At 47.6% G+C, this 26566-nt stretch overlaps 1 protein-coding gene across 5 annotated transcripts in view; it reads right to left on the reverse strand.

Moving 5' to 3' along the window:
- LOC149861905 (uncharacterized) overlaps positions 1–26566 on the reverse strand; it is a 37079-nt gene that overhangs the window by 5025 nt on the left and 5488 nt on the right. For all 5 annotated transcript variants that reach the window (XR_016443223.1, XM_090054677.1, XM_090054676.1 and 2 more), the window contains exons 2-3: positions 24844–25744; positions 21647–21860 (exon numbers count right to left, since the gene is read on the reverse strand). Coding sequence is in view for 4 of the 5 variants with exons in the window: in XM_090054677.1 (XP_089910803.1) it covers positions 21647–21860; positions 24844–25659 (1030 nt within the window). In the remaining variant the exon portion in view is untranslated. The remainder of the gene's footprint in view (positions 1–21646; positions 21861–24843; positions 25745–26566) is intronic.

The raw sequence follows: 26566 nt of genomic DNA on the forward strand, positions 1-26566 counted from the left end.
ACAGAATTTAGAGATTGATTACACCAGTTTCGCCTGGCTGCATTACAGGCAACACCTCCAGGATGACATAAACTAGGCCAAGGATCAAGTTTGTCTAACTCAGGATAGCAAACTGGACTGTTTTCCTTAGGCAAGACTACAGCTAATGAAGAAACCAGCTCTTCTCCCCAATGGATTTTTTTTTTTAAACCAAAACCATTAAAAATAAAAAAGTTGTCTTATTTTTCCATGGAAATGTTTTAATTGACCCGAAAATAAATAAATAAATGCTGGACCATCTCCTCTTTACAGTTTAAATGCCTCGTCCTGCAAATCTCCTCTATAGGCTGGACTGCTTGGTCAGACCGCGCCTTCCATGATGTACCATGGTGGTCCCTTTTGGGAAGGAAGGCAGCTGCCTCATAGGAGACCTAGTGTGTCTGGAAGCCCTGCACCATGGTCATCTCCTGTCACAAGCAAGTTACCCCTCCCCAAAGGGGCTGTGGAAACAGAGCCAGATTTTCTTGGGATGGCTTTTCCTGGAGAAAATTGCTGGGGAGTTTTGAGTACCTCGCACCTCTTTTTGCTGTGCTGCGTGTGCCACTATATTCCTCCTCCCAAGCACTGTAATCCCAAAAGCAGTTCATTCTGAATCACAATGATTAGCATGCAAGAGAAAAGGATTGAGAGACACAGTGTGCGTGTCCACATGTCCATTTACACCACCTTAAATTTACTGCGCAGTAAGTTACTGATTAGTAAGCAGAAATAAGCCAGCATCTATACATACAGGCATTAAGGTGTATTAACGCTGTGTGTGGACTGACTTGGGACTAACATTTGTCCCAAGTCAGTCCACACATGCAGTGTTACTGCACAGTAAGGCATCTATACATGCATTACTGTGCAGTAACAATTGGGCATAAATTTGATACCTGCATGATACAGGTATCAAATTTATGCTCAAGTCAGCATAAGTCACTGTATTTACTGCGTAGTACGGGTGTGCACATGTAGACATATGCCTGTACTACGCAGTAGTTTCAGATACTGCACAGTCAATGTGCATGTGTAGATGCGGCTAGTTTGAAGAGAGCTGAGATGCATAGGCCAATGATCACACCCAGTGCTAATATAGCAACCCTGGGAAAGAACAATAATCACAGGCTATGCCTCAGTTTCCCTGCTCCCTGCTGAATTAGCCAAGAGATCCTCATCTCAGACAACTGGGTGGGAAAACAGAAATTTGAACCTGAACTATATAAAACGCCCCCACACAAAAGCAGAGCCTGGAATTGCCCCAAACCCTGAGGGTGGATTTTGAGGACCCTGCGACACCATCCTGTAGTGTGTATAGTGGTGTAGTCTCTGCTGTACATAGCTGCTGTCATTAATATTGCCTGATGGATAATATTCCAATAAACCACTGTACAGTGGAAGAACTTGCTTTGGCCTCTCTTGTACATCTCTGGATAAATAAAAGCCCCTAGAGATATACTGGGTGTACCAAAATCAACATTTTCCACAGAAAGAAAACTCTTGGGCCCAACCCTATCCCTTCACCCCCTCCCTTCCATCCCCCGGTCCCCAAGTTTTCCATGAAAAATAGTTTAGGTAGGAAATATCTGTCCACCTGACAACAAAGCAAACCCTCAGACTTAGCTAAATTCACACCAGCAACCTCAGGGCCAGTGGTCCCCACCCTGCAGCTCTGCAATCCCTTGGAAACTACTTCAATGACTCCCTCCTAATTCAAAATAATAAAAAATTGCACCTGTTTATATTTACTAGGAGAGTTAAAAACAAATCTGTGCTATGGATTATAGTAGTGTGTGCATTTCAATAGGTCAAGGGATTTTACTTGACCTGGAAGGGAAAGGGCGCAGTGGGCAGGATTTATTTTGCTTTAGATCACTGGTTCTCAACCTTTTTAGACTTCAGCTACCTCTCAACAGACTTGAGGCACCCCTTGGGAAATGGCAGCTTATTTTTCAGTCAGTTTTTGTCTGCAGAAAGATAATAGAGCAATTTTTTTCTTCTGCAAAAAACCACATCATGCCCTCACCAAGCCAGAATATCTTTAACATTGTGGCTTCCTATTTGGTGTCTCTGGCTTTATCTTGTGAAACATGCTTGCACACCCAACAGTGCTAACATTGTGTGGCACCCCACGGCACCCTCGAAAGAATCTCAAGGCACTCCAGGGTGCCACAGCACCCGGGTTGAGAGTCGTTACTTTTGATTATAATACTCCATGCAACATTTGCTTGAACTGTTAGAGCATCACATTTGAGCTAGGAATGCACTTTTCACTACTGTTATTAAATTATTAAATTGTTATTAAATCAATTAAAGATCACCGGCCTCTAAAAATCTGTTTGCACATGTTCAGGAGACACTGGTTACAACTTGGCTGTTAAATCCACCAAAGAGTCGCCCTGCATTGATTGTGTTCCAGCACTGGTATGGGCAAGTGATGGCCATCCAGGTCCTCATAGCTCCTATCAGTGACGGCATGCTGTGTACAGGATAGCCACCAAGTGACTCTCTACCTTTCTGTGGCTGCAGGATGTGTGTGCCGATTCTCTTGTAATTGCTGGCTAGGCTTCAGCAGTGTAGAAAAATACTTGGGGGATATAATGGACTGCAAGCTGATTACCAAGGATCCTGGTTTTCTCTCATAGAAAAAAAAATCCCCAATTTTCAGATATAAAAAAGTAACCCCCAAATCCATATTTTCCATGATTAAAATGAGACACCACTCTATACAAACACACACATTAGTGGGTTAAAAAGTTGGGGTTAAAAAGTGTGGATTTGGGGGGGGGGTGTTAAAAAGTGGGGAGTTTATTTTATCAGAGAAAACCAGGATCCCTGCAGATTACCAATCAACAGTGGCATATTGCTGCAGAAAGAAGGCTACTAGAGTATGGTTCTATATGAAGAAAGTCACCTGCAATCAAGGGGAGTGATTTGTCCACTCTGTTCAACAGTATTGAAGCCTGACGTTATGGAAAGATGTGGAAAAACTGGCAAGAGTCCAGCAAAGAGGAACAAAAATAATCAGAAGGGTAGAGAACATGCATTGCAAGGAAAGATGGGAGAAACTGGGATTACATTTAACTTAGAGAAAAGAAGACTGAGAGGAGTTTCCTAATGGTCTTTGAATTAAAAGATGGTTGGTGGGCCAGCAGCCCTCTTCCAGTTCTAGGTTGCTAGATATCAATGTCATGGTGCAAGGCACGGATGAGACCTTATCTGAAATGCTATGTGCGGTGTTGGTCAACCACGTTGAAGAAAGAGAATTCAGACTGGAGCAGAGGCAGAGAAGGGTGAAGGATTTTAAGTCAAAATACATCCAGGAAGTTACAACCCAAAAATGACATTAAAAGAATACTAAAATTGTTAGAAAAAGAGGTCTGTGCAACTTTAAACTGGCTTCTTTGTACCTCTGTATTACAATATATTTTTTTAATGCACATGATCACAGACTGTTTTCCCCATAGTACCCCTGCCTCCTTCAGCACAGAAGGGTTGCTTGCACATGTAATGACATTTGCCCTTTCTTGCATTACTGTTTGAACACGCAGGCTTCCCTGACGCTTTAAAAGCCTTCCTGGTGCACTAAAGATGGTTTTGAGCGCTAGGGATCAAGCTGGATAGGGCAGTAAATGAGGCTGCTATCTGCAGGATGCCGGCTGCAATAGTTGCAGAAGGAGGAAGGGCATAATGAATAGGAAAGGAGACTGCAGGGAATGAAAATCTAATGATTAAGGAAGTTGAAGCTGTCCTGAGGAACTTGGACTCTATCCCTGCCTCTGCTGCAGAGTTCCTATGTAATGCTGGTCAAGTCACATGTACCAAAGTTTTCATAAGAAATTGCTGTGTGTTCCTCATTTTCTGGGTGCCCAATACGTAGCACCACCAGCCTGATTTGCTGAAGTGCTAATCGGTCACAGTTGACACAAAGGTTGATTGTAGGTCTGAACACACAAAGTACTATACAAAGACTCAGTATTCTGAAAAAAATAAAAGCAGGCTCAGCTATCCCAAAATGGGGCACCTAGGATTAGTGGTGACCTCTGATAATTTTGTTCTTGATTTCTTACGCGTAAAAGGGAGGACAATAATTCTTCCCAACTTTACAGAAGTGCTGGAAAGATACATTTGTGATATCATGATGAAAGTAGCCTAGAAAACCCTATTGGGGAATGAATAGCTCTGTAGTCAGCATTCGGGTCTGGATGATGTAAAATGACTAGTGCTTGGGGCCAAGAGGTGAATAAGTAGGATCAAGTAGCTTACCCATCCCATGATCACCATCCATCCTGGGTTCTGAATGAAGTAGGGGCCCTGTGGAAAGCATGAAATGTGTTCATGTCACTAGAGGTCATCACGATGCGGATACCTGGGGAGGCCAATGAAAGCTTGCTGTTTCCAGGCCAGTCCTTTTTCAGATATGTGGGGAGCCGGAGGAAAAGCAAGGGCAATGTTGGACCCCTGCTAAACCAGATGGGGCAACTGACAACTGACGCCCAGGTGAAAACGCCAACCTATTAAATAGGTACTTTGCATCAGTCTTTCATCAGTCACATGGGATGCCCATGCCTGCTATGGGACAGGCAAATCTGGGTGAGGGGGATCCCCTACCCTCCATAAATGCTGACCTCGTGAAGGAACACCTTGAAAAGCTGGATACCTTCAAGTCAGCTGGCCCTGACAATCTGCACCCCAGGGCACTCAAGGAGCTGGCAAGCGTCATAGCCCAGCCCCTGGCACAGATCTTTGAAAACTCCTGGCGCTCTGGTGTAGTGCCCGAAGACTGGAAGAAGGCCAATGTGGTGCCGATCTTCAAAAAAGGGAGGAGAGTGGATCTGGCTAACTACAGGCCCATTAGCCTGACTTCTATCCTGGGGAAGATCCTAGAAAAGTTTATTAAGGAGGCCATCCTTGAGGGACTGGCCCAGGCTAACATCCTAAGGGATAGCCAGCACGGGTTTGTTGTGGGTAGGTCTTGTTTGACCAATCTCATTTCCTTCTATGACCAGGTGACCTATCACCTGGACAAGGGAGAAGAGGTTGATGTCATATATCTTGACTTCAAAAAAGCTTTTGATCTGGTATCCCAAGATCACCTCTTGGCCAAACTGGCCAGTTGTGGCCTTGGCTCCACCACGATCCGCTGGCTGGGAAATTGGCTCCGTGGTCGGACCCAGAGGGTTGTGATTGATGGCAGTCACTCATTGTGGTGCCCTGTGACCAGTGGGGTCCCTCAAGGCTCTGTCCTGGGACCCATCCTGTTCAACATCTTCATTAACGATGTGGACATTGGAGTCAGGAGTGGACTGGCCAAGTTCGCCGATGACACCAAACTTTGGGGCAAAGCATCCACGCCAGAGGACAGGCGGGTGATCCAGGCTGACCTGGACAAGCTCAGCAAATGAGCAGACGAGAACCTGATGGTGTTTAACACCGAAAAATGCAAGGTTCTCCACCTTGGGAGGAAAAACCTGCAGCACCCTTATAGGCTCGGCAGTCCTACGTTGGTTAGCACTATAGAAGAAAGATGTCGAAGGTGAGTGGTTGCTCCTTAAGGAGACGATCCTCCATGCCCAAAGGGAGGTAATCCCAACAAGGGTCAAAGGGAGCAGGAGGGCACATAAACCCCCATGGCTCACTAAGAGCATCCGGGAATGCCTCCTTGCTAAAAGGGAGGCATATACCCAATGGAGAGATGGGGTCATCACCAAGAAGGACTATGTTACAGTCGCCCGAGGATGTAGGGGGGCAGTCAGGAGGGCCAAGGCAGAGTTGGAGATAGGACTAGCTTCCCGGATTAAGGACAATAAGAAGTCCTTCTTCAAATACATAGGGGGTAAAAAGAGGGTCCCGGGTAATGTGGGGCCCCTGCAGGACACGATGGGCAACTTAGTCATCACGCCAGATGACAAAGCTAACATATTTAACGATTTCTTTGCCTCTGTCTTCCTAAGTAGGGACCAGTTCAGCCACCTCCTTGCTGGGCCCCCCTCGGGCCCCGAGAGAGACACGCCTGGGCCAGGGGTTAGCGAGGAGTTAGTTAGGGTACTTCTGGAGAGGCTGGACGTGTTCAAGTCCGCTGGTCCGGACGATCTTCACCCTAGGGTTCTACAGGAACTGGCCGAGGTCATTGCGGGACCCCTGGCGCGGCTCTATGAGCACTCGTGGTGCTCTGGCGAGGTGCCGGAGGACTGGAAGAGGGCCAATGTGGTCCCTATCTTCAAAAAGGGAAAAAAAGAGGACCCGGGAAATTACAGGCCAGTTAGTCTTACCTCAATCCCGGGTAAGCTCTTTGAAAAAATTATCCTGGCACACATCCAGGAGGGCCTTGCGGGGGAATGCATGCTCAGGGGCAACCAACATGGGTTCGTCAGTGGCAGGTCTTGTCAGACCAACCTGGTGGCCTTTTACGATCAGGTCACCAAATCATTAGACGCAGGGGTTGCTGTGGATGTAGTCTTTCTGGACTTCCGGAAGGCTTTCGACACTGTCTCTCACCCTGTCCTCATCAAAAAGCTGGGAGACTGTGGTGTCGATGCCCACACGGTCAAATGGGTCGCCAACTGGTTGGAGGGCCGCACCCAGAGGGTGGTAGTGGATGGGTTCTTCTCGACCTGGAAGGACGTGGGCAGTGGGGTTCCGCAGGGCTCGGTCCTCGGGCCCGCACTGTTCAACATCTTCATCAGTGACTTGGATGACGGGGTAGAAAGCACCCTGTTCAAGTTTGCTGATGACACTAAGATGTGGGAGGATGTGGGTGCACTAGAAGGGTGCAATAGGCTACAAGCTGACCTTGACAGATTGCAACGGTGGGCGGATGAGAATAGGATGGGGTTTAACACTGATAAGTGCAAGGTGTTGCACATGGGGAGGAAGAACCGGCACCACACTTACAGGTTGGGGAACTCCCCTCTTGCCAGCACGGAGACGGAAAAGGATCTTGGAGTCGTCATTGACTCCACGATGAACATGGGCCGGCAGTGTGGGGAGGCAGTCAAGAAGGCCAACTGTACCCTGTCATGCATCCACAGATGCATCTCGAGCAGGTCCAGGGAGGTGATCCTCCCCCTCTATGCGGCACTGGTCAGGCCGCAGCTGGAGTACTGCGTCCATTTCTGGGCGCCACACTTCAAGAGGGACGTGGACAATATGGAAAGAGTTCAGAGGAGGGCCACTCGTATGATCAGGGGTCAGCAGGGCAGGCCTTATGAGGAGAGGCTACGGGACCTGAACCTGTTTAGCCTCCACAAGAGAAGGTTAAGGGGGGACCTTGTGGCCTGCTACAAACTGGTCAGGGGGGATCAGCAGGTATTGGGGGAGTCCCTGTTCCCCCGTGCGCTGCCAGGAGTGACCAGGAATAATGGTCACAAACTGGCGGAGGGTAAGTTTAGATTAGATATTAGGAGACGCTACTTCACAGTCAGGGCGGCTAGGGCCTGAAACCGGCTTCCAGGGGAAGTGGTGCAGGCTCCTAGCCTGGGGATTTTTAAAAGGAAGTTAGATGAGCACCTTGCCGGGGTCATCTGACCCCGGTGCTCTTTCCTGCTAAGGCAGGGGGTCGGACTAGATGATCTACCTAGGTCCCTTCCGACTCTAGCTACTATGAAACTATGACTTGGGGGTCATCATTGACCACAAGATGAACATGAGCCTCCAATGCGATGCTGCGGCTAGTAAAGCGACCAAAACGCTGGCTTGCATCCATAGATGCTTCTCGAGCAAATCCCGGGACGTCATTCTCCCCTTGTACTCGGCCTTGGTGAGGCCGCAGCTGGAGTACTGCGTCCAGTTTTGGGCTCCACAATTCAAAAAGGATGTGGAGAAGCTTGAGAGAGTCCAGAGGAGAGCCACGCGCATGATCAGAGGTCAGGAAAACAGATCTTACGATGACAGGCTGAGAGCCATGGGACTCTTTAGCCTGGAAAAGCGCAGGCTCAGGGGTGATCTGATGGCCACCTATAAATTTATCAAGGGTGACCACCAGGATCTGGGGGAACATTTGTTCACCAGAGCGCCCCAAGGGATGACGAGGTCGAACGGTCACAAACTCCTGCAAGACCGTTTCAGGCTGGACATAAGGAAGAATTTCTTTACTGTCCGAGCCCCCAAGGTCTGGAACAGTCTGCCAGCGGAGGTGGTTCAAGCACCTACATTGAACACCTTCAAGAGTAAATTGGATGCTTATCTTGCTGGGATCCTATGACCCCAGCTGACTTCCTGCCCTTTGGGCAGGGGGCTGGACTCGATGATCTCCCGAGGTCCCTTCCAGCCCTAATGTCTATGAAATCTATGAAAATCTCCATAGGAAAATTAGGAGGAGACAGAGTCCAACCTCTAAGTATCAAATATTAACAGAAAAATCTAATTTTCTCCTCTGATCTTGCCTCCACTCTCTGCTTTTTGAACACTGACAGCAAGTTACCTAGATATTGTCCTTTCCTCCTGCTAATTCACAGGTGGTGATCCTATCCCTCTTTTGCTTTCTCAGAATACTGATATAAAATCTGCTCAAATGTCATCCATCCAGGGCATGTCTACATGTTACTGGGCATTGACCTAATAACAGTGTGCATAGCGTCATGGCAAAAACCATGCCAATAGCCTACTGCACAGTCTTATTAGGCTAATGAGCAGTAAGTGTCACTCAATAACCATGTGCTGGCACTACTGTGCAGTCACTGTAGGTACCGTGCATTTAGTTAGTACTTCCTGACTGTGACGGAGCACCTTTGGGGTGCTTACCACATGGCAGGGGCTGCAGTAGGCTGGGACAAAACCAGCAGGGAAGGCAGCCAAGTGAAGCTCCCCGAATGTCATTTTTAAAGGGGGAGTTGTATGGCGGAGCACCTTTGGGGGTGCTTGCCACTTGAGGGCTCACACAGGCTCCAAGAGGAGCCTGCTTTGGAGGAGCAGCAGAAAAAACCTCCCCCAGGCACCATTTTAAGGGGGAAGGTGTGTGGTAGGGCACTGTGGGTGCCTGCCACTTTAAGACCAAAGTGAAGCAGCCAACAGGTGCTTGATTGCGGCGGCCATTTTAGGTCCCTGGCCACCCATATAAACAGATCAGTTCCCTGCTGGTAGGAGAAGCAGCATTGTTGCCTGGCTGCAAGGTTCTGTGCAACATCCTGGAGGTAAAGGAGGAGCTGTAGGGGATGGCTAGGAGGCTCCAGGCCCTGGGCATGACCTAAAACTGCACTGTGCTGGGAGTGGGTGGCCTGGTGGGACTCTCAGTGGCATGGGAACCCCCAGGAAATGTCAGGCCAGTTATCACCCCAGTGAAAGACGGGTAGGGGCGCCTTAACCCTTGCCCTCGCCCTCACCTTCAGGTGAGTCTGGTCACATTGGAGGTAGGGGGACCAGCACGGCTGTGGCCACCTCAGCCCTGTGGGGTGCAAGACTCTGATGAAGGGTAGATGGGGCCAGGCATGGCTACGGCCACCTGAGCCCACCAGGAAGGGAAGCCATGTGGCCCCAGGTGAGGGGGTGGTGTGGAGCCCCAGATGAGGGGAGTAGGGCAAGGTATGTCTCCAGACACCTGAGGTTATAGTTTGGGCCAGAGGCCAAGTAAAAGGGGGCTCAGCCCAAGAGCGAGGGTCAAGTCCTGACCCCGGTAAGTCCTCCACCATTGCAAGGCTGAGGGTGGGTCAAAACCAAGACCGATAGAGCACAATGACTTGCTGCTCTGGGAGGAGTGAGAGTCCCCGTGAGACCCTGGAACACCACTCGTGGTGTGAGTTACCCCAGCTCCCACAACCACATGGATTAACCACTAGTAGGGGCCAGAAAGCAGACCCAGGAGTGAGAGTGGGACTAGAGGCTCAGAGGCCTGACTTGGAGTACCCTCGATTGGTCAATGCTGGGGCCAGGACCAGAACGGTCAAAAGGGCCAGGGGCCCACCACAAGGGACGCCCAGAGCTGAGGGCCTGGGGTTCCAACTTGCCATGGAGGTGAGGCCAGGGCCTGTATGGCCAAAGGTCCCAGTGGGGAACCATGCCCAAGAGGGGAAATAGTTTCAGGGAGCTAGGCAGCCCAAATGAAGGCGGAGTAGGCTGCCCGAATGGAGGGATCTTAGAGAGGTCCTGATTGGAGGATTCTGGGGCTCAGTGTGAATGCCAGTGAGGTTAACATCAGTGGATGCCATCTGTGAGGCTTGGGTTGCAGTGTAGAGGAGGATTGGAGCTGCAGATAGCGCCACCTGTCATCAGGGCAAGAATGGGCAGCCTCCCACCTAATTAATATCATAATTAATTAAGAGCAAGGTGTGGCAGGTGAGTCAGGTAGGTGACGTGCCTGGGGGTCTTTAAGAGGAGGCTGGATGTACACCTTGTTGGGGTCGTTTGACCCCAGTACTCTTTCCTGCCATGGCAGGGGGTCAGACCCGATGATCTGCTCAGGTCCCTTCCGACCCTAGAAACTATGAAACTATGAAACCTAGGAACAGTACCTCTTATACACAATGCAAGACGATGGCTGGGGCAAAAGTGGGTTGTCTGCCACAAAGAAAATCAGGCTCTGCTAATGGCTTGCAACCAATTTGGTGAAAAAGAGAATGGGGCTTGCGGTACCAAATACCAGACCCGTGCCATAAGGTGATAACAGTCCTCAACCCTAAAAAATGGAAGTGATGGTTAAAAGTATTGGCAGAGACCTGACATAGTCATTACATGTATATAACAAGACTCGGAGAGGAAGCCAGAAAGCCAAATGGCCTGGGGAGAAAACTACAAATTGCATATACATCTTAACTGAGCTAAGTGTCCCTAAAGGAAACAAAAGAACTAAAATATCCACTTCAAATAGGTATGTGAAAAGAAAAGCCCAGGTGTACTGGGAACATGACTGTAAATATATCCTGGTTAACACATTCCCACTTTGGTTAAGACCAGTTTCCCAAAGCAAACATCCAATATCTATCTAAAGTTTTACAATGTCTAAATGTTTATTATGCTAAATTAGTCCAGTGACTACATCTACCCTACCTCACACCTATTGTCTGATCCTCACTGCCTCACATTTGCATTCACTAATTAAGACATATTTCTCAAAATAGGCGGTCAATCTCTAAATGTTTATTATGCTAAACCAGTGTATTTTTCTGAAACTTGTGAAAGAGGTGATATCTAGTTGGTCCAATAAAAGATATTTGCAAACAAATTATTTTATTATTGCAAGCAATTATTATTATTTGTGTTATTTATTATTATTGTGGGTGGGTATAAAAACAAATAAACTGTCAAAGTGTGATTTGATCTGTCAGATGAACCATGGGATGCTTGGCAGCGTGTTGGAGGTAAACTTATACATCTATAAATATTTTTGCAAAAAAGAAGCGGCAGTAGCCATCCTTCATCCCCCAGTACACTAGTGAAGGGCCCGCGCTCTGTGAAAGCCAACAGAGACTGCTTCCTACCTGCTTGGGTAAAGATCTCTTGCAGCTACAATAATACAAGGGCTGCAATAGGTCATTTATTGAATATTAAGACAATTTTGCTTTTCTGTCATTTATTTCTATAGCTTGTTGGCAGTTATTAAAGCAAGCATTTCTGCTATTAATCAACCAAGTGCTGTGTCAATTCTAAAGCACTAGGTTTAGAAATTTGGTTTCTAAGTGCAAGAGTACTCTATTAAGCAAATACTAAACTAAATGTGCAGTATCTAATGAACATGTAGATGAAGCTTTATTTTAAATGCTACGTAGGGTCTTCAGTCAATAGGAAGTTGAAGGGGTTTTGTGTTTGCCTCATTTGTAAATTCCAGGCAAGCACCTAATACTGTAAGCTGCAAAATAAAGTGCAGAAGATTTACAATACACAGGCCTGAACCACAAAGCAGAGAGAAAAGAATAATCACAGTAATAAATTCAGTTTAACCAGTTGGAGACAGAGTGAAACAACATGTCACAGTGGGCAGTGTCAAGTAGAGCGGTGCAGGATGGGATGATAAGGCAACATGATGTTTCTTAAAAAAGAAGACGACTTATTTGCATACTTCTTTCCCAGGGTAGGATACTTTTTCAGCAAATATGATCATTTGAGCTTCCAGTACGATAATGTCATATTTAAGACCTGGCAATGCTGCACCGAACCTTCCCTACCCTCGCTTCTGTAGCTCGAGGGGCATCACCTGGGGCTGCCAATGGCCAGCGTGGATGGCAGGTTGTGGGGGGACACACAACCCCTCCCTCTCTAGTCCCTGATCATGTCTGTATCTCATGTCTCCTCGGATTTGACTACGTTTCTCCCTCCCTCTTAAACCACAGCAACTTCAAGAAGAGAAAAGTTGCCTTTCCCAAACAGGGGCAGCTGGTGCCTCCGGAGTCTTGGGGGGGCACCAGATCGCCGATGGGGGGGCCGATCACCGAACCAGTGGCAAAACGGGAAGTGCACGTCCGCCAGCACTTCCAGTTTTGCGGCTGGCGCTTCTAGGGGGCACGCGGCTGATCCCAGCAGGTGCACATGCACCCATATACACCCCTTACGTGTTGCCAATGTTCCCAAATAATAATTATTTCCCAGTAATAATCTCCCACCCCCCAGAAGGTTACATCTGACACTTTGTGGTACCTTTGTCCAGTACTGCAACACCTCCGAGACAACCCCCGCACCCTCCGGCTGCCCTTCCCTCACTTCGCTGCCCATTCCCAGTTGCCCCAGAACTTGCCAGCTCTGCCTTCCCTGTAATCTCTGGTTAAAGGAGCATTGCCAGAGGCCTATAAGTGAACAGATGGTCAGGAAAGAGGTAGCAGCATCCTTCTTCCATAAATTGCATATAAATTCCTTCCAGTTTTTTTTCTTTTCCCTCTCCCTTTTTAAGTTTTAGCAATCCCTTCTAGGTCTGACGGAGAACAGTTGTCCTCTGTTCCCATATCTGTCAACTTGCCAAGCTCCAGATATGAAACACAAATCTGTTGCAGAGACCCAAAGAATAGAGAGAGAGATTATTAGAGTGTTAAGAGGCTTTTTTGTCCCTTTCCTCATTCTAATGATCACATACTGATTGAGGGGGAAAAAACCTCCCCCCACCCCTTTGGGCTGTTGCCATTTTTGTTTCATTTTTGACTACTAATAGGAAATCCCTCCCAGCTATTGTACTTTCGCTTTCTAATGATAAAAGATAAATTACAACCTTCTGATGCCCCGTTTTTCTCTCCAGTTATTCAATATTGCTATAAAATGCCATCAGATTTTGTCCCTTTTACCCTATACCTATCATTAATATCAACCATCCTCAGGTTTCGTTGGTGTCTGTTTACAACATCAAGATATAAAACGGATATTTTAATATTAGGGGGGTCCCCAGCTTTTTTCAGCTTTAGCAAATTCTCCTTATTTTGGAGGGAACTTTTTTCCCATCTCATGCCCCATAACCCTACGCCTGGCATTTCCAATGTTCAGAGAAGTTAGGACTTTCCAACTTCATTTAACGTAGTTTTTTTTTTTCACCTTGAGGCTCAGATCATTGAGCTTCTCATCCTAGGATGCATTCTCCAGACTGCAAATAGTGCTGACAGTATTTTCTTCATTTTTCACCCTCTTCTTCATTTTTCCCCCAATTTACTCCCTGTCATTCTCATAGCCCTTTTCTGAGCTTATTTTTCACCATCTCCTTTGAAGTGTGGAGATCAAAACTAGACACTCTGTCCCTTACTGGCCTCTCTAACACTGTAGATGTATACCCCGGCATATGCATCAAAAGGTTATGTCTGCCCTCTTAGCTATACCATCATGCTGGAAACTCATAACTAAACTGTTGATCTACTGTGGCTCCTACATCTCTCCAAAGTGGCCCTGTATTCCATAAATGTGACCTAGACTTTTCACTCCTAGATGAATGGCCTTGCATTTGGACTGGATATAAATACATGTTGCACAAATTAGGCCACTTGACTGTTTCTGATCGCTCCATATAACAGACTTGTCCTCGTGGCTGAATATCACTCTGCCGATGTTTTGTCTGTGTGTGTGTCATCTGCAAATTTGACTGCCAGCAATTTTTCTATTTCCTTCCAGATCTCTGATGAAAATATCAAATAGCTTCAGGCCAAGAACACCTCTTCACTGAGGTCCATGCAAAATGCTGACATAGGAGAAAGATGCCCTGCTGATGATTCTTTTTTTTTTTGAGGTTGCAACCAGTTTTTACTCTATTTAATACATGCTACATCATTTTGGTGTGTTTAGTCAGAAGCTCGTGTGAGGCTAAGACAAGGGCAGGCAATTACTTCGGGCAGAGGGCTGCTTACTGAGTTTTAGCAAACCATTGAGGGCTGCATGACAGGCATCCAGGGGCAGATAAATATTAATTTCCTAAATTTTTTAGGGGCCTCGCGGGCCGAATGGAATGGCCTGGAGGGCCGCATTTTGCCTACCCTTGGGCAAAGACAGACGCCACAGTTACTTCTAGCACACCAACTTGTGAGCTCATCCAAAAAAAGAATATGCAGAACTGTTTGATGTGACCTATTTTCCACAAAACCACGTTGAGTGTTATTTATTATTCTGTCATCTCTTTTTCCCCCACTGATAACATGGCTTATCGCCCTCTCAGTAATTTTGCCCAGGACAGATGTCAGACTAACCAATCTGAAAGTTCCTCAGTTCATCCTGTTTAAACTTTTTTTTCCCTAAATACTGGTTTGACCTTAGTGTTATCCCAGCCCCCTGCGGCTCCTCCAATATGTCAGGAATTATCAGAAGAAAGAAAAAAACCCAAAAACCTCAACACTTGTTCTTCCCAGTCCCCCAGAGGAGGGAGGAATCAGAGGGAGGGTGGTAGAGAAACAGCCTCATAGCAAACTAGGAAATGCAAGCAGGAGCCGGGGCAGGATAAGGGGCAAAACAGTACTAGGTCAAGGGGTGGGGAGACAGGAAAAAGAGGGGATGGGAAGGTTAAGAAAAGGGTTAAGATGGAGAGAAGCAGGTGGGGGAGAGCAGGAATTCAGTGCTCCATTCAGTGCACAGGATGGATGGTGCTCACTGAATAGGCAGCTTTCAATGGGTCTTTTTATCCTTCGCATTCATTGTTGCAGGCCCCACTGCACACCATACAAACCACGCACTGAATGCAGAACGACCAGTTCTTCACGGGATCTTCTGCCCTGCCCTCACTGCACATCTTATGCACTTATCAACATTTGTGAATTTATCTGCCAAGCACTCCTCTGGGCCAGGGCATCATCACCACCCCTATTTCCACACTCAAAATGATTAAAACTAAAACAGCCAGAAAAATGCCCATTGCACTTTTCAGAGCCTTATTGTTCTAGCGCACCCTGTGTGTGCGAGCAGAGCTCCCATTGACCTCTGCCACAGCTGAGTGCACAGCAAGTCTGGGACTCGAACCCAAGGGTCTCAACTTGGCCACCCAGACACAGAAGAAGACAAAATGACTAGGGACTTTGACCAAGATTACAGGACTTGCCAAGCATCACGTAGGGACTTTGGGGTGGAGACAGTGGAGGGAATTCAATTCTTGCATCATTATCAGAGAAAAACACATCCTCCTATATCTTTGCTCCGGTGAGCATCTAATAATGTGTGAGTGATGCTGGTTCAAATTTGGAGTATGCCTTTAATATACAACTACAAGGAACAATATGCAAAGCAGTAAGGACACCTTATACCATACCACAGGAGACTTCCCATGCCTGAAGAAGGGGAATTGCACCCAAAAGCTTACAAAGAACCTTTTCCCAACTACTCCATTGGTCCAATAGAAGATATCACATCTACCCAAAGAGCCTAGCCTGACCATACCATATGGAGCTATGGGGTGCTGACCCCACGGTTCATTCCAAAATAGAAAAAAAAATGAGTGGGGATTTTTTTATCTCTACCAAACTCCATGATACGAAGTCTTATGTGATCTGAAACAGGGCTGCTTAATGTGAGCACTTTAGCTCAATTAAGAATTCTAACACATTGAATAACATTTTGAGCTTGTACCCCTATCACATGCCCTAAGAAGTACATTTTAAAAGTCTCTTTCTTCCCAAGAAATCCTTATTTAGATCGTAAAATAGCATTTATATGGTCCTCCAGACAAATGGCCTGGGAAAAGTGCTGACAGTTACAGACCCAATATATCCTTCATGTTTAAAACAAGATACAAATTCAAGAATTAAAGACACTGGGCTGCAGACAGAAACACAGGCAGTGAGATTCTCCCAAACTTACTTTTTTTGGAGAGTAATAAGGTAATCTTTTGGCCTAGAAAACTATTGATTTGAAGCACAAAAGCACAAATAACAGGAGGCCATTACTAGACTTCACAGTCTAGTATTGGTATTGGTTTACCAATTGGTGTTTTTTCTAGATCTCTAACGAGATCTACAATCATCATGGGTAGGTGGTTTTGCACCCTAGTCGGACAGGACACATTCATGCAGGAAGAATGAGAGAGGTGACTTAAGTCACTATTTCTGCTCTTGTTCGTTCCAACAACTTACAGCCTATCCTACTATAGTGTAACAGGTGTTAGAAATGGAGTGTTGTTAGAAATGCACAGTTTGCATCTCGTACCTGATAAGGAAAAACACTGCCAAGGACTTCTTTTTCCTTGGCCAGCTTTGCTACAGTTTTTCTTATGCTAAATCACTCTCTGTCCCCCACGCTCTCTCAGCCTCCCCTGGTTTTCTCATGCAGATTACAGAAGCTGGAATTCAACTGACTGTGTCCTTGAAAGTGGGGGGGGGATTTAAACTCTTGGTGACCTAAAGAACTTTCTGAGCATGCGCAATTAGCTGATGCATATTTGCTTATCCGCCCTGCATACTTAAGTAGTTAATTATAATATACATGCGATGGATGAAGTGACGTAGCCACATACATGTTTGTATGAAACGGAAATGAGCTGTAAGAGTTCCTGTTTCTGCACACGTGCCCAGGAGGGGAAGGATAAAATACCAGCTGAGAATTTCCTCAAGGGTTCGGAGTAATCTGAGTCCTTTGACTCTGCTCCGACCCTATTTGCAAATACACCTTTTGTGCTGCTAATAAGTGTGTGTCTGAGATTTCTTTGTGTGCCTCCAGAGAAACGAACCGCAATTTTTGCAACACAGGGAAACCTAATCCTGTTACCAGAAAGCCGGCTGGTCCCTTTAAGACCAGAACGTTCTAGGCACAGCCTATTGGCAAGGTAGGGGTTAAAAGCTGAGTTGGGCCAGCTAGTCAGGTGACAGGAAGGGGGCAGACCAGAAGTATAAAAACCCTGGGCTTGGCAGCAGTTGGAGGCAGTGGCTGGAGGGGAAGGAGGTTGTGTAGGAGAGCTCCACTGGGAGGCTTAGCTGCTGTGAGAAGGGAACTCTCGATGAACTCTCAAGAGCAATGGCAACAGCACCACAGGGAGGAGCATCACAGATGGTGGGAAAGCAGAAGCACCAAGCCATGAAGAAATGTAAGCTGGCATGCTGCCTTCTTTAATTTCTTCTTTTTTTTGTGGCTATAACCCTTATTGTTTATATGTATTTGTTGACTGAGACTGGTAGGTTGTGGCTGTGGCTGTGGGGAAGGAGGAGGCTTCATTAGTGCCTTGGGTGCAGCCATAAAAGGCCAAGGGGGCCTGGTATACCAGTGGGTACAGGTGTGTACTTTTGGTGTGGGGCAACTGCCCAGCCTTGAACTTGTGGCCTTCTGGCTGTGGGGCCAGTGGATGGGTCTCTAGGCCAGAAAGCCTGGGATCTATATGGGAAGTAAAAGGAGGACCACAAGCCCTTAAAACTAAGGAGCTAGAGTCTTGACATCAAACCCTATCTGGTGAGTTTAGACTGGTAGGCCTAGCTAGAGAAAGACGGGAGTCGAGGCCCATGGTGGCAGGGAACCCCAACATAGGAATACAATAGGCAGTCTGCTGCTTATAAGAACATCTGTATAGTATTTACATCAAGATGTGGCAGGCAAGTAAAAGTGGAATACGAGAAGCATAAAGGAACTTTAGGGGCACTCCTCATAGGCGGCAGATGAAAAAGACAGAAAAACAAACGCAACAAAAAAATGCAGCCAGGGAGGGCAACCTGTTGTAACCTATATGTATATAGTCTGTAGGTATATCTGCCTTACCTGCACCCAAATAAGGGCCGAAATCAAATAGAATCCCCTGCTTTTAATTTTTGACTCCATTAATTTATACTGTTTTATTTAATCTATTTTTTCATCACCATATATTCTGCTCAGTTTTACTTTTGTTGAAAGCAGACATTCTACTAATTTAATTGTGTGCTTTCACCAGGAGCCACAAATTCATTAATTTTTATTACCTAATGTAAAGTGGGTGCATCTACACATTCCTTACTGTGCCTTAGATACTGGACAGTTAGTCTTAGTGCTCGCTTAATAGAGTAATAACTAAATGTGCAGTAGAGTTACTGCGCAGTAGCGCTGGAGCGTAGCTATTTAGTAACACTTGCTGTGCATTAGCTGAATAACACTGCACAGTACGCTATTAGCATGGTGTCTGCTGTGATGCACACTACAATGCAGTGTTATTCGGCTAATATTCAGTAAGCGTCTCGTGTAGACGTGCCCAATGTTACTGTTAATGCTATTAGATTGTATAAAAATCAATCAGGGCTCATAGTAGAGATATCTTTTTATTAGACCAGCACAATTTTTGCAAAAAAAAATCTTTAATTGCAAGCTTTCGGGCACAAACACCTGTCATCAGGCATTGGTAAAGATTCTCCTGGGTAGAAATAGTTTCATAGTTTCTAGGGTCGGAAGGGACCTGAGCAGATCATCTAGTCTGACCCCCTGCCATGGCAGGAAAGAATACTGGGGTCAAATGACCCCAGCAAGATGTTCATCTAACCTCCTCTCAAACACCCCCAGGGTAGGAGCCTGCACCACTTCTCTTGGAAGTTGGTTCCAGGCCCTAGCCGCCCTGACTGTGAAGTAGCGCCTCCTGATATCTAACCTAAACCTACCCTCTGCCAGCTTGTGACCGTTATTCCTGGTCACTCCTGGCAGTGCTCGGGGGAACAGGGACTCCCCCAATGCCTGCTGGTCCCCCCTGACTAGTTTATAACAGGCCACAAGATCCCCCTCAGCCTTCTCTTGTGGAGGCTGAACAGGTTCAGGTCCCGTCGCCTCTCCTCATAGGGCCTGCCCTGCTGCCCCCTGATCATGCGAGTGGCCTCCTCTGGACCTTCTCCATGCTGTCAGCATCCCTCTTGAAGCGTGGCGCCCAGAACGGGATGCAGTACTCCAGCTGAGGCCTGACCAGTGCCGCACAGAGGGGGAGGATCACTTCCTTGGACCTGCTCGAGATGATGCATCTGTGGATGCGTGACAAGGTGTGGCTGACCTTCCTAACTGCTGGCCCATGTTCATCTTGGAGTCAATGATGACCCAAAATCCTTTTCCGCCTCCGTGCTGACAAGAGGGGAGTTCCCCAACCTGTAGGTATGGTGCCAGTTGTTCCTCCCCAGGCGCATCACCTTGCACTTCTCTGTGTTGAAACCCATCCTATTCACATCCGCCCACCCCTGTAACCTGTCTAGGTCTGATTGTAGCCTGTTGCATCCTTCTAATGTGCCCACGTCCCCCCACATCTTAGTGTCATCAGCAAATTTGAACAGGGTGCTTTTTACCCCCTCATCCAAATCACTGATGAAGATGTTGAACAGTGCGGGCCCAAGGACCAAGCCCTGGGGGACCCCACTGCCCACGTCCTTCCAGGTTGAGAAGGACCCATCTACTACCACCCTCTGGGTGTGGCCCTCCAGCCAGTTGGCGACCCATTTGACTGTGTGGGTGTCTATACAGCCTCCAGTTTCTTAATGAGAACAGGGTGAGAGACAGTGTCAAAAGCCTTCAGGAAGTCCAGGAAGACTATATCCACTGCTACCCCTGCATTTAATGATCTGATGATCTGATCGTAAAAGGCCACCAGGTTGGTCTGACAGGACCTGCCCTGATGAACCCATGTTGGTTGCCCCTAAGCATGCAGTCCCCTGCTGGCCCCTCCTGGATGTGTGCCAGCATAATTTTCTCAAATAGCTTGCCTAGGATCGAGGTAAGACTAACCGGCCTATAGTTTCCCGGGTCCTTCTTCCTGCCTTTTTTGAAGATGGGGACCACGTTGGCCCTCTTCCAGTCCTCCGGTACCTCACCAGAGCACCACGAGTGCTTGTAAAGCCGTGCCAGGGGACTTGCAATGACCTCGGCCAGTTCCTTTAGAACTCTAGGGTGGAGATCGTCCGGACCAGCTGACTTGAATACGTCCAACCCCTCCAGAAGCTCGCTAACTAAATCCTTGCTAACCCGTGGCCCAGGTGTGCCTCCCCGGGGCCCGAGGGGGGCCCAGCAGGGAGGTGGCTGTTCTGGTCCCTACTTAGGAAGATGGAGGCAAAGAAATCATTAAACATGTTAGTTTTGCCGTCTGCTGTGACGACCGAATGATAGTTAATTTTTCTTCCTCTAGACCGTATTGGTCTGGAGGAAAAAAAATATGTTCTCTAGACTAATATGGCTACAACCTGGATACCTGACACATGGAAGACATTGAATTTTAGCCAATTTTTTTTTAATGAAATCTTCATATGTTCCCAAGCAGGAAGCAACTGTGACCACCTGAGACACTGCCCCTGCCTTTGTTTCAAGGTAATTTGCATCATCACAGACCCTTGAATAGAGGTGGGAGACTCCAGACCAGCTATGAACTCACTGCCCAGAGGAGTCTTCCATCTATTGACTCCTCTATGAAATATTAACTTACATTTCTACTTGGGAGAACTTTTACAATCTTTTCTCCGATGCCTGAGGACAGGTGTTTGTGCCTGAAAGCTTGCAAATAAAATAAATAAATAAAAACCTTTTTTTATTTTTTGCAAAAATCTTGTTGGTCTAATAAAAGTTATCATTTTCTACTGCAAGTCCTGACTGCTTTTTTCCTCTAGACCAATATGGCTACAACCTGGAGACCTATATTGTATATATGCACTCCACAAAACCTAGGAAAAGGATGCACTGCACACTACAGAGAAAGGCAAAAGTCTGTGCCAATCTGATCCAAGAGAAAATGTTCTTCCTGACCCCAAATCAGGTGATAGGTATGACCTTGTGTGGTAGAGCAAGACTGTCTACCCATGGATCTCTGAGTGTGTTGTTGTTGTTTCTGGTGTGGTGTTTTTTTGTTGTTGTTGGCAAGAGAACCAGTGGCTCATGTCCCAAGGCCTCAAGGGAGGTGGAACACCCCACCACACCCCCAAATCACATAGCAGTCATGAGCTGAAAAAAAAATTCCTTTCTGGCCCCAAGAAGACTATCGGCAAAAGCTGTGAGGTCTGGGAATACTATGCTATAGTCTGTTTTATACTCCAATTTGGGAGCTACAGATGGATGATTCATTGCATTCAAAAATGTTTTTGGGGTGGAAAAAACTCACAATGAAATTGTTTCAGGTAGAAACATTGTTTTTCTTTTCATTTAATGATGGAGAAATAACCTGCTTCAGTAGTTTTATTTTGGTAACTATTATTATGTGTCTATCAATCTTTCTCTCATAAGACCCTCGAAGGCCACAGTTGCCCCAGGCCAATGCATTCCCCCCAGCGTCTCCATGCCAGACGCTGCGCTCCCCTCCCAGCTACTCCTAAGAAGCTCCCACCTTGCCCCATACCCAGCTTATTACCCGTTTCCTGGAGGGACTGGGGTTCCTCTTTGATACGAGTCAGTTCATACTGAGGCCCACGGGATTCACCCCGTCCTGCCTCCTCTTCCACTGGGGGCACGTGCTCAGGACGGGATGGCAGATGCTCCAGGTGGGAGCCAGGAGACTCCCAGAATGCCCCAGGGGATGCCATCTTCTCTGAGGTCACTTCCTCGACCTTCACACGTACCATGACCTAGGGACAAGGCAAATACATCACTGCGGAGCTAAGGCCTGGGAGAGTCGGGTCTGGGAATGGACATGATGAGGAATACCCCTCATAGGCGTGAAGATGGGAGAGAGGACAGCAGATCTATGCTGGACCCCAGAGGCTGGGTCAGGAAAGGCAGATACTGGGAATGGTGCAAGGACACATGGATGATAACCCTGGTAGAAACTCTGTGCGGTGCTCATGGTGTTGCATCACACAACTGATAACAACACAGAGGCAAAAGTGATGCTCTCGCAGTGGGGTCCTCCTAAGGTGGACCACTGTACTGCCGGTGCAACTAAGAACCTAGGAATGGCTAGAGACTGGATCGGCCAGGGACTTCATACCAGCTGTGAACTCGCTGCCCAGAGTTTTCCATCTGCTGACTCCTCTGTGAACTCCTATGAAATATGAACTTTCATTTCTACTTAGGAGAACTTTTACAATGTTTTTTCCAAAGCCTAATGAAGGGTGTTTGTGCCTGAAAGCTTGCATAGTGGGCAGGAATGGAAGAACCCACAATCTGGGGGGTCATCGCTCTCCCAGGAAGGAATGACCCTCAGTAGCTAAAGATTGGCTTGCGCTCTGAGACAGAAGGGTCTCAGTATTAATTCTTAGTATCCTGGAAAGTCATGTTCCCCGCCTCATATGTTGAAACCTGCTATGCTCTTGGACTTGAATTAAATCTTGTGCTGGGAAGTTTCACAGGTTAATGGTGCCTCATGTAGAGGAATAAAAAAACCCCGTGCATTTGGGAAATTCTGATGGTCTGCTTTGCTCTTATATTGAGTGTCTCTCCTAGGAGGTGCCAGGCGTGCGTCTGCTGCACATCATAATGCAGCGCTTATGGCCTCGGGGCCCCACCAAAGAGGGGATCCTAGGAAATGTAGTTTCCACCATGTCATAGCTCTCCAGGCCAGCTGTCTATATAACCCAGGCTGGATAATCCCACCCAGGGACCCCTGCAGACTGTCCCAGGGTTCCCAGCTAGGCTGGCACATCTACTGCATAAAGAAATACCCCATCTCAATCCATAGACTCCAAAGGATGAATGCCTAGGCTCTATGGTGGTTATTTCCTGTACTTCTGGGCTTTGCTGATTGCCATATGGAGCCAGGAAGTTTTTGGCCCTCTTACTGCTACATATGCCAGGAGTTGGGATTTTTTTTCCCCCTCCTTCTTGTCTTCCTCAGAGGCACTGGAGGTTAGTTGCAGCCAATGCTGGGGATTTTGACTGGCTTGTGCCAATGCTCCTGCTGGACTAAAACCCAGAGATTTCTGGCTAGAGGCTATTGTCTCTCCAGTCAGAGTCAGACCAGTTGTCATATATAGAATCAGGAAGGAATTTTACCCTACGGTGTGTGTGTCTACACAAGACACTACTGTGCATCTATTTAGCACTGATATTAGCAAGTATTAAGTAAATGCGCAGTAACCGGGGTTATTGCACAGTAGCATTGGCAAATGTCTTTAAATAACGCTACCGCGCAGTAGCCTAATAATACTGAACAGTAGCGTGTTAGCACTGTCTGTGCTGGCACACTACTGCACAGTATTTTTCAGCTACTGCACAGTCAGTGTTTCATGTAGACATGCCTACTAGGGGGGATTTTGCCTTGGTCCATAGTGGGGTGCAGTGGGAAGGCAAGGGGTGCAGGGCAGTGTCATCCCCTTCCTTGGATCTCAAGCTTGTTTTAACAACCCTCACAGCAGCATGACCCTGGCCACTATTGTCCCCCTCCTTTACCTGTGGCAGGCTAGCGTGCTGCGCCTTGTGGCTGTGTGTCAAGGCTGATTGCGTAGTTTTTCTAATAGGTTTATATAGGATAATTTGGATCTGGGTGATCCTGCCTCTGGTGGGAAGATTGGGCTAAATGACCTCCAGATGTCCCTTCCAGCCCTATTTTCCTTTGGTTCTAAGTGTTGGAGAAGCCACCCTGTTCCCAGCAGCCCCCTGTGGCTGCTGTCCTTCTTTGTTCAACCCTGGCAACTTATTTCCAGCATGAACATGTCTCCCTTCAGTTCCCAGCCTCACAGGGTTTTGTTCTGCCTTTGTGTGAGAATAAAGACCCCACTGGTAGCAGACATGAGTTAGATGTGGCCCCGTGTAAAACGTACCTACCCAGGACATCACAGCACCTCTTAGAGAAACGAGACAGACAAGAGTTTGAGAAGCCATAGGGAGTGGAGTTGTTCAGATTTGCCTGAGGGTTTAAATTTTTGGAGACACAAACGCTCTTGGAAGCATCTTCACCTTCAAACTTTCCACCCCCTTTCCACTCTGCCTGTGGGTGGCAGCCCTCAGGACGATCATACCCTGAGACAGGTGGGTTTTGGTATATATTGTTAGCATCCTGGAAGGTCATCTTCCTCTCCGTCTATCACAGCCTCTATGTTTGCATACCTCCATCACGACCCATTACCCTCCTCTTCCTCTCAAAGTCCTGACCAACCCCATACTGTCGGGCTCTGATCTTGAACAGAAGAGTCCCAGAGCTACAGTCCCCTTCCTCCGGGAGCAGGATACTCATCCCCCATGTGTCTGTGCATGTATATTAATATATAAAAATATATTATCTATCTATCTATCTGTATACGTGTGTGTGTATGTATGTATGTATGTATGTATATATGTGTCTGTATGTGTGTATATATATATGTGTGTGTGTGTGTATATATATTCCCAATCCACTGGTTGAAACCTTGTATGTTCTCAGACTTGCCCTACATGTTGTGCAGGGTGGTGCCATGTGTACAACACCCCCCCACACCCCCAAACCTTGCACAAACAGCCCTCACTGCCTCCCTGTTCTAAGGAGGACATTTCCAACCATGGATGGGGTTTACAGCGCAGCAGTGGGACCTGCTACTCAACCTGTCTCATCCGGAGCCTGTGCACATAGTTGGCCCCTTTCTTCCCTCCCCACACCTGACTTACACAGAGGTGGTAAGGTTTAAAGGTCCTCACCTGCTGCTCCCATAGTCCAGCCTCTGTCTGCTCCAGACGAAACCCCTCTGCCAAGGCCACTGCCTCGGCGCAGGTTTCGGGGCTTCGTTCCCATACCCAGCCCTGCATTTCCTCAGGCAGGACGGCCAGGAACTGCTCCAGCACCAGCAGCTCCAGCATCTGCTCCTTGCTGCGGCGCTGGGGCTCCAGCCAGCGCTGGCACAGCTCCCTCAGGCGGCTGCAGACCTCCCGCGGCCCCTCGGCCTCCTGGTAGCGGAAGCCGCGGAAGCGCCGACGCCGCGTCTCCAGCGGGGCGTCATCCCCCCTGAGGATGGCTGCCTTCACCTTCCCGTAGTCCCCGCTGTCCCTGGCCTCCAGGCTGCTGTAGGCTTGCCGGGCTTTTCCACTGAGGGCTGGTACCAGCCGCGTCACCCACTCGCCTTTGGGCCACTGGCAGGCCTCGGCCACACGCTCAAACGTGGCCAAATAAGCTTCCATGTCTTCCCCTGGCACCAGCACAGGCAGCTGTGGGGTCACCGTGGCTGGCACAACCTCTGGAGGGGTCCATAAAGCCTGCAGCACCTCCTGCCACTGCACCTCCCAGCGCTGGGGCAGTTCATCCTGCCGCTCAGGCCTGGGCTGGTGCGGAGCTGCCCATCTCAGCAACTCCCCAATGGTCCCAGAACAGACGAGGAGGGGAAGGTTTTCGCCTTGCTCCGCTCCGTCCCCTGGCTCAGGGCCCGCCGGGTCCTGCACCTCCATCTTCACAGGCGGCAGTGTCCCCTGCTCTAGGAGACCCAAATCTGTGCTTGCGCCTAGCTCAGCAGCCATTTGCATCCAAGGAGCAGCTGTGATGCAGGCCAGTTCCCCTGCCCCACTCGTACACTTGCGCAGTCTCGTGGGGACATCCAACTCCTTGAGCCTGCAAAAAAGCATCCTGGTTAGACGTGAAACAGTGCCATAAAAGTCTCCCTGTGCCTGATGCAGGGTGTTTGTGCCCAAAAGCTTGCCAACTTTTTTCCAACTATCTAGTTGGTCTAATAAAAAATGGCACATCTACCAAAAGAACGTTGCTTGCCTATGTCCTTAGACCAACACGGCTACAACCTACAATACTGCCATAAAAGAGCTTTTTTTTTCTCTTTTTAAGGTTGCAAGGCCAATTGCTCACATGGCAGAAAACACCCAGGTTCATGGCTGCTCAAGCCACGTTAGCTCTGCCCATTGCTGCCTCTGTTGTGTGTGCTGAATGATAGGGAAACATAAAATGGAAGCATGTAGCTGAACTCTGCAATGCCCAAAGGACCAGACATAAAATTGCACAGGAAACTGGGAATCTAGCATTTTTTTTTAGCTGGGAATTGCACAGGAAACTGGGAATCTAGCATTTTGACTGCTTGACATGTAATACATATGTTTATATATATTTATTTACATATCAGTATACATGCATGCGTATTTATGCACGTGCGTACGTGCACGCACACACACGCACACGCACACATGTTCCTTCTACCAAGTTGTGTTGCATGTGGTTGCAGAGGCTTTTTATTAAAAAAGATAAAAATTAAATAAGTTTCCCCTCTGTGTGACCATCATACACCACTCCACTGGGTTTGAATTTGTACCTACAGCCCAAGAGCACAGACCACTGCTGTGTAAGTCACAGGGAGAGCTGCTCTGGCTCATATCCAGAAAGGGTATGATCCCAGGAGAGGAGAAAGGACCTCTGCATTTTGGCCTG

This window comes from Crocodylus siamensis, chromosome 6, assembly GCF_052110815.1.
Source record: "Crocodylus siamensis isolate JL-2025a chromosome 6, ASM5211081v1, whole genome shotgun sequence".
Lineage (NCBI taxonomy): Eukaryota > Metazoa > Chordata > Crocodylia > Crocodylidae > Crocodylus > Crocodylus siamensis.